Genomic DNA, 12518 nt, shown 5'->3' with positions numbered 1-12518 from the left:
TCATATATTTATTTTGAAATCCGGATGATGCCACATTGAGTACTACGACACGCTCAGATCAATCTCTGCAAACAATGGATAGTGACGGTGATGATGGAAGTTGATTGGGTTGAGGTCTGACCCTCAGAGAGGTGTATGGATGTTTAAAAATCATGACTGAATAACTCGCTTACAAAATATCATTCAATAACATCGTTACAACACAATCGGAACAACTATTCCTGATGTATCTAAATCATGAAAAGGAAGAAATTGAGGTTAAGAGGTTATATGCTGGCATCTAGTGTTCAAATTTAGAAATACCGCTTGGTTCATTTTATTGAATATTCATACAAATCAATTTCGTCCACAATGACAGACATGGATACATGACAATCACAAGTTTATAACATTAATGTTTCCTGTCATGCTACAATACATAGGCTACACTGAAAAATCCTTTTCTAATCACTGATCATAAGAACTTATTAAATCAGCAAAATAATATATCCATCCATCCATCCATCCATCCATCCATCCATTGAACTATCAATTATCCAAGTGAACCGAACCGCCTCAACTGGCTTTTCTCTGGAGCAGCCACTCTACTCTGAGTCTTCCCAAATGGCTGAACTTCTCCATCTCTAAGGAACAGTCAAGCCAACCTAGAGAGGACGCTCATTTAATTCCCTTGTACCCACCATGTTGTGCCTTTAGTCATTACCAAGTTTGCTAATGACTCTGATACTAAAACCCAATTTGATGTAACTAATAACAGAGTTATAAAGGATGTAATAATCCATCCGACAACCACAGCAGCAAATAATTTTTTTCTAAATTATTATATTTCATAGCACAATCATCACAGACATCACAAAAGAAGAGGGCATGGTGAGTTCTTTAGGAACAAGTTGGGGAGTTGGTGAAGTCGATGTCTGAAATTAACTTTTGTAATATCTTAAAAACCCAATAAAAGCATGAAATACATTTTTATCTGTAGAAAGCAGTAAGCAAATGTCGCAGGCAGCACAACCATTTTGAGTTGATTTGGAGAAAGGGGTGCCATTGGTTTTGACCCGACAACCATTCAAAATAAATAAATATAAATAAAAATGAACTTGTACAGCCTTTTCTTAGATAAAGAGCAAAGGAAGAAACCAAATGTTATTTCTTACAGCAATACTCACATAGGCAAATCAAAGTCGTTCCTGATGTCATCTTCTCCATGGTAAAGCTTTTGTAAGACCAAACCAGCCCTCAATCACTTTTGTTTCCCCAAAATGAAAAAAAGGGAATTGGAACATTCATGTCGAGACGGTTTGGTTGGCAGGGACATTCTGCATTCCGCTTTTTCAATCTGTACAAATTAAAATACAAACTCTGTGTTTCCTGCACTAACCTTCATTCATCTGCACAGAAACTGATTTTAAATATTTTTGACAAATCTGTGACTATCGTTAACGAGAGAGAAAGAAAGAAAGAAAGAAAGAAAGAAAGAAAGAAAGAAAGAAAGAAAGAAAGAAAGAAAGAAAGAAAGAAAGAAAGAAAGAAAGAAAGAAAGAAAGAAAGAAAGAAAGAAAGAAAGAAAGAACTGACTGGCTTGTTATCTAAAATCTAACATAATGAATGGAAATGAGTAATATGTTGAATCAGTCCACCTTACTGACAGACCGAGTCAAGGTCAGATAGAGACATGGAGACACCTCTGCTGCTGAGGTGGGTCAGGATTGTACTGTTATTTATAATGTAACCTACGTTTGTGGTAATTAATAGGTATTATAAACTAGAAACGTGCCAGTCTAATTGTGCAATATAAGTATTCATTGATTAATGAAACAAAGGTACAAAAACAGGAAGGGAGTTTAGAGAAGTGCTCACAGAAATAACTTGAAACTGACAAAAAAGTAATAATAATAATAATTATTTAGTGAACTCTGACTAATGAAAACTGTGTCTACTTCAGAGTGCATGATGTTTCAGCTCTTTCCATAGAAGTTTAATAGGATTTTAAGGGCTTATATGGCTTATACTGTATAAGGATACTTCAGGATAGTCCAGTATTTTGCGTTTAACATTATTGGCTGTGTTGCGTGTTTTGGGTCATTATCCTGTTGGAGGACCCATGATATGCAACTGAGACCAAGGGTTGTAACACTAGGAAGCACATTTGGCTCCAGAAACCCCTTGACATTCTTGAGATTTCATTGTACGCTGATTAGATTGCAGATATCCTGTACTACTAGTGATGCACCGAATGTTCGGTAACCGAAATTGTTCGGCCGAAAATAGCAAAAAAAACACTTTCGTGTTCGGTGGAATAAGTGGGGAAAAAAAACGAATAATTAATAACGGCATGTTTAGATGACGCAAAAGAAGTGGATAAAACAAAATAAATAAAAAGAAAATCAATCCCTTTCCCATATTAATACTTGTATGGGAAGGGGAGTGATTTTCTTTTTCTTTATTTTATTTTATCCACTTCTTTTTCACTTTTTTTACAATGCACTTTAATGCATTAAATATTTTGTTTTGTTTTAAGGCCTATGTTACAATTTTTTAGCAGTCAGTTATAGGCCTAATGTAAGCTCAAAGATGGCCAAAAAAATTATTTTGCCAATTTATTTATTTTAAGTTATTGTGCTTTGTTGGTGTTATGACTGTGGTCATATTTTGTGTGTGTGTGTGTGTGTGTGTGTGTGTGTGTGTGTGTGTGTGTGTGTGTGTGTGTGTGCCCTGTGGTTTTCTTGTGTTAATTCAATATGCAGATAGGTGTGTGCCACAGCCGTGCGGTCATTGGTGGGAAGGTTCCATGCCTGGGGCGGTGATTGGCTGAAACGACAACCACCTGAGATATGAGGAGCCAAGATGGCGGCCACCAGAGGGCTGCAAGCGGGCTGCAGACTCTCTTCTTCCTCCTCCTCCTCTTCCAACCAGCCAGCCACACCTTGTGCTTAGAACTTTGTATATGTTTTGGAAAATAGTGACTTTTGAGTATAGTAAGGGTGGGTTGCCAATTTTGTTAACCTCGTTTTCTCCTGTTTATCTTAGTTTGGGAGGTAAGCCTTGTGTCATTTGTTTTCTTTTGACAGGTCAGCTACCTATTCCCAAGACAGGACCCTTTTTGTTTGTTGTTTTGGCCTTAGTCCACCCTGAAGCCTAGTAGCTCAGTCTCAGTTTACTTTCAAGATAGTTATATGTTCCTTTACTTTTGTGTAAAATCACTTCCGTTTGTATTGAAACCAAATCTTGTTTGTGGCTACTCGGGACTTGGGGAAGATGGGGCCTTATCATGTTGTGTCCTATAGGCACCCCTAGACTGGGGCATAACAGTTGGTATGTTTGCTGGAATATTTAAAAAATGCTGGGAAATGTTCAGTTGTTCATGTTCAATAAATATTTCTACCTTGTAATTTGGTAAAATATTTTTTTCTTTGAAAAGCATGCCTAAAGCACATTTATTTGATATATGCAATGGTGAAAAAATTGGCAAAATAAATGGAAGAACTGCAAAGAACCATGTTCGGTATGTTATTCGGTATTCGGCCAAGTGTTTATTATTTTCGGTTTCGGGCACAAAGTTTCATTTCGGTGCATCACTATCTACTACACAAACATTCCAGTTTATTTCAGCTATTCAACCAAAGCTTGTTCAAGAGTAACACAACAGCAATATCCATCTTGGTGTCTGTTGGAGCTTGTATTAATTCTCTTTAGGCCAAAGGCAGGGGTAACTACTTATGTGGGTATATTGCACAGTTTAAGAAATAAAAAAAAAAAGAATTGCACATTGACACACAAAATTAAATTTTTTTCCACCATCAATCTGAGTGTGGCTGGAAAGAAGCTGTTACAACAGTGTGTTTTGATAGCGATGATGCTGTCCACTCTGCTGTGCCCCAGTGCAGTGTTTGCGTCTGAGCAGAGAGTTGTGTGGAGTGAGACGCTGATGATTCTCTCTGCCCTTTTCCAACAACCCTACTCATACATGGAGTCCATGGAAGGAAGGTTTGTCCCTATGATCTTCTCTTCAGAGCCTTCCTCTCTGCCTGTGTGGCGTTACCATATCAGACAGTGATGCCCGCGGTGAGGATGCTCTCTATCAGTCCACTGTTGGCCTGCATGAGAGGCCGGTGATTAACACCAACTTTACTGAGCAGCCTGATGAAATAAAGCCTTTTCTGGGCCTTTTTCATTGTCCAGCTCAGGTCAGATGTAACCTGCAGTCCCAGGAATCCATAGATATTAATCTGTAAACATATATCTACGGTTAAATACTTGAGCCAGTGTAAATTCCAGTTAGATCATTTATCAATTACGGGACTGACCCACAGACTGTCCAAAAAGAACTGAAAAAATCTATTTCTCACATCATTCATAGGTTCCTTAAGAGACGTTTTGAAGTCTGATTGAAAAAGCTCTACTCAAAGCCACGATGGTTTCGACCAAACCAAAACTATCTTGGTTTCTGCAAGTTGGTCACTTAGTGCAGTCAACAGCACAACGAGACAAATTTTCATTAAAATCCTAACGATTATGCTCTGCTAGATCTTTATTCACAGCTCAGAAGTCAAGAAACAGTGATAGCTAAAGTGATGAAAACTGGCCTTTAAGGATAGCTAGCTGTTAATCAAAACTCGTAATCATAGTACTCGTATAATACATGAATATGTTGCTTTATATAATTTTACTTGATAAGGTTTATAAACATGTCAGCTGCAATACCATTGTCATGGATGTGAAATCTAGCTATGGAGACCAAAAGTGTTTCAAGCTGTAAATGTTAATATCTGCTGCAAAGTTGGACATTTGAACATGCTTGTTAATGGAGATTGACTCACTGCAAAGATGCTGCAGAACCTTGTGGGTTAAATTTATAAAAGGTGATTAAGATGATAAAGCTATATTTGGCACCTTTAGAGCAGTATCTATGCTTTAGCTTTGTAAAAATAAGTTATTGCACCAACCTCCCACCCACACACTTCAAATGTATTTAACTTTACACAGCGAGCAACAACACGCTCAGTTCTGTCCCTGCAAACAGTGGTGGCGGTTGTGAAAGGAAGTGGTAGAGAGAAGTCTGACCCTTAACAGCCGCAGACGAGCCAGATCCATGGGCTGAGCACTTCACTTACAAAATATCTACCCGACTGTAATGGCGCTTCCTGCAAGTGAATCATGTGAAAGAAGCTACATAAGAGGATATGTCGCCACCTAGTGTCGTATTTTCTTTAACCCCCTTGTTAAAAAAAAAAAAAAAAAAGTATTTATTATCTATTTATAAAATGTGCATAATTCCATATCATCTAAAGTAACATATGTTGATGAATGATGATCAAAATATTATTATACAGCGATTCTCAGTATCCACTGGTCTTAAAAACACATTTAAAACACAGGCAGAATTATTTACAATTGACAGAGATTTTTTTGCAATAAAAACATTAAAACCAGGAAAGACAATATCACGACCAATAATTGGCAGAAATTGTAGTTCCAGTTTTTATTTTTATTGTAGTACAAAACAAATGAATCAAAAGCACTCACTACAGGCACCGTTAAAATAGTTCAGAGCTTGTGTTTCTATAGAATACACAGTATTTATCTCTGTACACAAAAACAACAGTTCAGGTAAATGTACAGAATGCTAATCTCAATTTTTTTTTCTTTTTTAGTGCAGCTTTTTTTAAATGATAAGATTAAAAAACACTACCACCAGTTACACCCAGAAGGACCTGTGTTAATAAAAATGTAAAAACACTTTGGCGCGCTCATTAAATCAGCAGTTTAAAGCTAAAATACCAACCTCATGATTTACAAAACTCCCTTTCATCATCTGACAACATTTGCACACAGTATTCTGCCTCTGTGCAAAATAATGGCAAATTATAAATGATAAATAACTGAAGTATCACATTTAAAAGTCAAAAAGGCCCCTGATACAAATGAAAACAAAGAATACTGTACATCAGCAAAAAGAAAATAGTCAGAGTAAAGCATGTTTGATTCATAGTCTAGAGAAAGAGTGTGATTATTGTATTATATATCCTAAAATATTTGATTTAAATGCTCTACATACCACATTCTGTGATTAAAATATTAATAATGGGAATGACTTCATAAGCTGGAAACATTTCTGTTGGACAACAGTGGAAATGCCAGATAAAAATATTAAGTTAGTTTAAAAAACCTTTTTATAAATAAAGAAAATGTGAGATCTGTGGGACGCTTCTCTGGCTCTTAAAATCAATAAAACCCAAATTTTGCATGCAAGGATAAACATATTTTTCATAGCATTATTTAAACCTGAGTTACACTTTTGACCTCACCCAGCGCTGACTTTTAAAAACATCCCTGAACTTCCCAGACCAACGCTCAGCCACATCTACGCTAAAATAACAAAAGCTGCAAAATTTTCATATAAAAAGCCCAACTGGGGAAAAGTCTCCCACATGTAGAATCAGAAAGGATAAAACAAAGAAATCCGGATGGTGACTTTAACAGAGATTAGTTGGCTTAATCGTCATAGTCCATCCTTGAAAGTCATCACGGTCAGTCACGGTCATCATATTGACGGTCTCTGCGATCGTTGTAATGGCGATCGTCGTCATAGCGCTCACGGCGGTCATCATAGTCGCTGCGTCGGTCAGTGTAGTCACTGCGTCTGTCGTCATAGTCGCTACGTCGGTCATCATAGTCGCTGCGTCGGTCATCGTAGTCTCTGCGTCGGTCAGTGTAGTCACTACGGCGATCATCATAATCGCTGTGCCCATCGTCGTAATCCCTACGCTTGTCATAACCACGCTCACTCCTTTCTTCGTCACGTCGATCATTAGGACTCCTTACGCTGGAATCATCATAATCCGGCGTAGTCTCCTGCCCATCAGGATGGCGAGTCTCACCATTTTTTCCGGGCTCTTTGTCGTGGAACTCCTCCTCACGAGCCCTGGAACGTATACACAATTTAGGATAAAAAAATACCCCGACAAGAGGTCCAAAATACAGCTAGAGAAGTCTCACAACAGTCTTATCATATTAGTTGAGTTTTCTTTATAACTATTTAATGTCCAACTGGTTAACTTTAAAAAACATCTGATCCTCTACACTCGAGCACCACCTGGAATCCACTTGACAATGTCTAATGTTTTCTGAAGGATCCAAGCTAGCTTTTCTTTTGATTCAGAGATTTAGACTTTGTCTTTGCATCGACTTAGTAAACACTAATAAATGTACAGGCTATAACAACCAACACACACAAATGGTTAAGAAAAGCTATTTGCATTTTGATAATTGTTGTGTGTGTAGTGCTTTTGCCTTCTCAGCTAGAATTTCCCCATCCTCCAAATGTAACCACAAGACTTGCAGCTTTGACGAGGCCCTTTACATCTTTAAATCAATGTTTCATTTTTATTTCTTACAGCCCGAATCACACTTACCCCTTTTCCACCGAACCGGTTCCAGAGCTGGTGCTGGTTCACAACTCGTTCAACTTGCAACCAGCTGAGAACTGTTTTTTTTTTTTCATACCTCAGGTGCTAAGGGGAGCCACGTCATTACGTCACTGCAAACGTCAGTTAAGTCACTGCGTTTGCACTGGCGGGAAAATTGAAGCAACAACAACGTATTTGCTCTAATACGGACTTGGTCCACGTACAGTAGCACCTCCGTGGATCATACCGCTAAAAGACAGGTTGTCTCCTCCACAGACCACTGCTGCTTTGTTGTATCCAAATTAATTTGTTGTTTATTTGAAAATGACGCCGTCTCACAGTCTTGCTATAGCCGTTGGTCTTAACTCAATCCCCTCCGCTTACTTAAGTGGTTCTTTCCTCTAGCCCAGCAAAGAGTTGGTGCTACCTTGGAACCATTTTTTCTGGCCCAGAGCCAGTTCTTTCTGAGTGGAAACAGAAAGCCCGGTTCCAAACTCAGCACTGGCCCAAAACCCGCCCTGGAACCGGTTTGGTGGAAAAGGGGTGTGTGTGGAGGGAGTCTGGGCTCTCCGTTAGAGATGGGGGAGAGGCTTATCCAGGAATGGCTAACAGTAGAGCCCCTGCTCCTCCGCATCACTTTTTATGATTAGCCATTTCCTGTCTGTCTAAACATACTGTATGAATGAATTTTTATTTTTGTGTCATGTCCGAAGACCAATCCCTTTACGGGATTATAAGACACCAGAAACAGAAAATCATCAAATAGACAATATCACACACACTTAATTGGGAGCTGCACAATGTACACCGGAAAAACAAAATAAATAAATAAAGAAATCAAAAACCAGAATGGATATTTTTAAATATATGTTACTTTTCTTCGTTTATCCCACGCTTAGTGGTCAGCGAGTGCAAATACTTTATGATCAAAAATCCATTTGAGTCTCTCAGCATCGCTTACCCACATCAAATCCAGATTCTTACATCTATCAAATAATTTTTGACGCAGCTCATGATACAGAGGACAGTAAAATAAAAATGTAAGTGTAACTGTAAGTGCCCTACTATGAGCGACTTCCAAGTAATTCAACATGTATAAAGAGATGCATCTCATTTCACATCAGTGGACTTTGGATGTGTCTTTGATGAGGAAAGAAAAAGAAAATATTACCCCATGGCGTATTCCTCATCTTGCTTCTTCTTTTTGCAGCAGCAGCAGTAGATGACGATGATGAGTATGATCAACGCGGCGATGACTCCACCAATGATTCCTGCAGTGGAACCGATGTTCATGGATGCTGCAAATTATGAAGGAAGATGAGTGGAGGAAAGAAACAAGAAGAAATTACTATAATAAAGTATGAAGTGAAAACAGAAGAAAATCTACTCTAAGTGGCTCGTCTCTTACGTGGCAATACTGAGAGGGTGACGTTACAAGAAGCAGAGCGGATCTTGTTACTCGACGTGCAGGTGTAGTATCCTGAGGTGTCTTTGGAGATATTATACAGAGACAGGATGCCTCCCTCTGCAAGACAGAGTCAACCACATAAAGCTTACATTTATGAGACAATGCAGTCATTCTTCATGAACAGAACGGAAAGTTTGAAAATATGTTAGACTAGAACAATAGCAGAGGCTAAAGAAGAGAAACAATCCAGCACAAATCCACCTTAATATTAAAATACATACAAGGGATTGTATGAAATGAATGTTCAATATTTAGTTTAGATCTTTAAGCATGAAAAGCAGCAGAGAATTCAAAAAGTCAACCTGGGAATCTATCTGCTGCTTCATGTCTTCAGCTGACTTTTAATCTGGAAACATCAGTTTTCTCAGAAATAATCAGACAATTTTTGGGTAATTATTTTAAAGGCGACCAAAAAAAATACGTTTTTGTCCTGGAATGCAGTAGCTCGAGTGTCTGAAGTTAGAGCATACTTGAGATAACACAACCTCGTCACTTGTTTTAGTGCCACACGAGTTGGAAGACATGTCACAATTAGTACAGTAGTGCTAATGGTTCAATTTTATCTCAGGGGGGCAGACATGTTGAACTTTGAGTTTCCTAATCCAACAGGACAAATTTTGACTAATTGTTCAAAATATAATGCAATATGCATCCAGAGAGCCTGCAAGATTGTGTGGATTGCCGGCAGATTTTACACAGTAACATGCATCTGTTCGTAAATAAACATAACTCCAACATAGAGAAGTTAGTTCTCTTTTTTTCTACCGTACATGAAGTTGCTTCAAGTGTTCAATGCTCACCCTGAACATATCCACAGCTGTTTCTAATTTTTTAGGACAAGTAGTTCATCAGTACTTACTGTCAGTGGTTCTTGGGTCTGCAACACGAGGCATATTTCGTACATCCCGACTCTCCCACTTATAAGTGGGAGGAGGGGAACCTTCCTCCGACACACAGGTGAGGTTGATGTTCTGGCCATACTCTTGCTTTCCCTGGATTTTACAGATGGGTGTTGAAGGAGCCACTTGAAAAGTAAAAAAAAATTAGGTTATTTATACGTAGATTTTTCTTTTTTCTTTTGAGAACTCAGTGACTGCAATACTTAAATGAGAACAGAGTTTTTAGTAGAATACTGTATGTCTGCAATAAAAACCCGAGATAGGATAAAACCTTGTAGTTTATAAATCGCAGGCCTGATCACAGAAACACAGAGAACCTTTCACCCTAATGTTCACTCCAAAAACCATCAAACCTTTGGACTTATAGAGAACTCCCATCCTACAATGCTTGAGCTAATAAAGCGTTGAATTAAAAATCCAGAGTGCAACTGTTTTTTTTGTTTAAAAAAAAAAGAAAAGAAATTTAGAGGCAAATAGGAATAAATGTAATGTTACCTAGAACTACCAAACGTGTAGTGTCATATGGCTGGCCCTCATCGTCAAATGGGATCAGAACACGACACTCAAAGTTCTTGTTGTCGTCCAGTGTGATGGAGGAAAGTTTCAGGTCAGCTTTTCCAGTTTTGATGTCTAGATCAACACGGACCCGACCTTCATACTTGGCTTTGACATTAGTGGCCCCTAGGGGGTAGAAATAGGTGAGGACCACGCTCTGTTGGAGAAGAACATAATTAGAGGGAGATAGACGGACAGGCAAAAAATAGACAGAAAGTGGTTTTCATTGTGGCCCTGTAGTGAAACAGCAGAAAGAGACACCAACCTCTTCCGCATTAGCCTTTTCTGCCTCAGCTGACCATGTGATGCTGATCTGTGGTGGGTTAGGTTTGGAAGGTGTAAATGTGCATGGTAGTGTGATGTTGTCTCCTCTGGCAAATTCATACTCCGTTTTAGGGATTTTAACCTGTAGGGCCGTGACACCTGACCACACTGTTGAGTTAAAACAAGAATATTAGTCATTAATAGTTCAAATCTGTAGAAGTAAGTCATCACCTTACCAACAAACAGCTAGATAGACAGACTCTATCATATCAAGATCTACAATATGATCTCAACAGAAAATTTGTATCTTATGTATATTAACTTTTATGTTTGTCTTTTTTTTTTTGGTTAAACATAATGACGAGACAATAAAACAGACCAGAAATGAACGTTTCCAGCCCCCACCCCCCTACTTTTTCCTTTACTCAAAAGTGAACCTGAACATACATAAGCAGGTGTGGCCCTTCCTTAAGCTGAGGTGCAAAGGCAACAAGCAAATGCAATTTCTTCCAGTAATACTCACACAGACAGAGCAGAGCCAAGGTAGAAATCCTCTCCATGGGAAATCCTTTCTGTTTGACCATATTAACCTAACTCGGTCTTCTCTCCTTCGACCTTCTTTTATAAAACTGTGGAAGGGAAGCAATTCGCATCGAAACTCGACACAGTCCCGACTACGGTGATGTCAAGGGCGGGTCTGCCACTCTGGGAGATTGACGTTGCTCTCCACCAATCACTGCACGACCTGCTGAAGAAGGTGGGTTGTTGTGTATTTGCCTCGCCCACTTCTCGTGTCTGTACCTGCCATCCCACATACCTGTCTGCTGGGGATCCTCCTGTGTACTGTAGGAGCCGGTTCCCAAGGAGTTCTTGACAGCATTAGCAATTATGGTTCATTTCTCAGTTTGAAATTAATCGTGTCAAGTTAATTCCGTTATATTCAGTTGTATCATATAATAAAAACTTTAGTCTTATTTTCATTTATTGCCTATTTTTTACGATTTGTTTTTATGTTACAAGAGGGAAAAATACTTTGGGCATTAAAGGATTGAGCAAGAAAAACCTTGACAGGGAGGCTGCTGGAGAAACTTAATGCATGCTTTTGGGACACCAGAAACGTTTGTTTTTTTTCCCTGTCAAACTGGTTTGACAAGGCTCACCTACTCTGAACGGCTTTAGTAAAAGCACAAAGCTGGCTGAACATTATGACAAACAACTAGGCCACACACAGACACGGAAATACAAATACAAGTAGTTTTGTTCTGTTTATTTATACTGCACCAATTTATTACAAAATAATTTTGGGTAGTTCACAGAAAGAAAACAAACCCAAAATAAATAATAAGGTATAATTCAAAGGCCACGTCTTGAACCTGCGTGGGGGAAGGGAGAAAAGATATTTTTCCTTATACTCTGTCTCACACACGCACGCGTATAGAGAAAGAGATAGAGAGAGAGAGAGAGAGAGAGAGAGAGAGAGAGAGAGAGAGAGAGAGAGAGAGAGAGAGAGAGAGAGAGAGAGAGAGGCCCCAGGCACTCCCGCCAGTGGAAAGAAAAGAAAAAGAAGAAACATGAAGGATATGCCGCTTTAAGCCCATGATTTCTTTACGATCATGCCTTCTCAGCTGTGGAAAGGGATGTGCTCTGATGTTTCAGGGAGCAAAGAAACTAAACGAACACAACTGCAGTAGATGTCTAGTTAGTTTCTCGTTACTTTATGTACAAGCATTCTTGGACCTAAGGAAGCTCAGCAACTGGCAAACTGGACCCTTCATGCCAGTATTTGGTGGGTTTTTGTTAGGGACGCTTAGGGATAAAACAGAACTTACCGGTAATCATGACAAGCCAACTTTCTCCTTGGTCCTTCAAACTGTTGCAGTACCCAGACCACTAATGGGAAAACTCCCTCAAACATTTCCTTTAAGA

At 38.9% G+C, this 12518-nt stretch overlaps 1 protein-coding gene across 1 annotated transcript; it reads right to left on the bottom strand.

The window, feature by feature from the left end:
* Window positions 1-5206: 5206 nt before the first annotated feature.
* gpa33a (glycoprotein A33 (transmembrane), paralog a) lies at window positions 5207-11282 on the bottom strand. Its single transcript, XM_061740771.1, has 7 exons — window positions 11116-11282; window positions 10594-10760; window positions 10269-10485; window positions 9734-9898; window positions 8815-8931; window positions 8578-8704; window positions 5207-6922 (listed from the first exon to the last, which is right to left on the bottom strand). Exons 1-7 carry the CDS (start codon window positions 11174-11176, stop codon window positions 6529-6531), a joined length of 1248 nt encoding a protein of 415 aa, XP_061596755.1. The 5' UTR covers window positions 11177-11282; the 3' UTR covers window positions 5207-6528.
* Window positions 11283-12518: the final 1236 nt, after the last annotated feature.

The sequence above is a fragment of the Cololabis saira genome, chromosome 2 (assembly GCF_033807715.1).
Source record: "Cololabis saira isolate AMF1-May2022 chromosome 2, fColSai1.1, whole genome shotgun sequence".
Lineage (NCBI taxonomy): Eukaryota > Metazoa > Chordata > Actinopteri > Beloniformes > Belonidae > Cololabis > Cololabis saira.
This window is presented reverse-complemented; position numbering and strand designations above follow the sequence as displayed.

Coding starts and splice junctions, on each gene's coding strand:
- gpa33a (XM_061740771.1), bottom strand. CDS start 11,176: ATGGTCAAACAGAAAGGATTTCCCATGGAGAGGATTTCTACCTTGGCT. Junction 10,761..11,115: donor CTTGGCTCTGCTCTGTCTGT/GTGAGTATTACT, acceptor TTAACTCAACAG/TGTGGTCAGGTGTCACGGCC. Junction 6,923..8,577: donor GATGAGGAATACGCCATGGG/GTAATATTTTCT, acceptor TATACGTTCCAG/GGCTCGTGAGGAGGAGTTCC.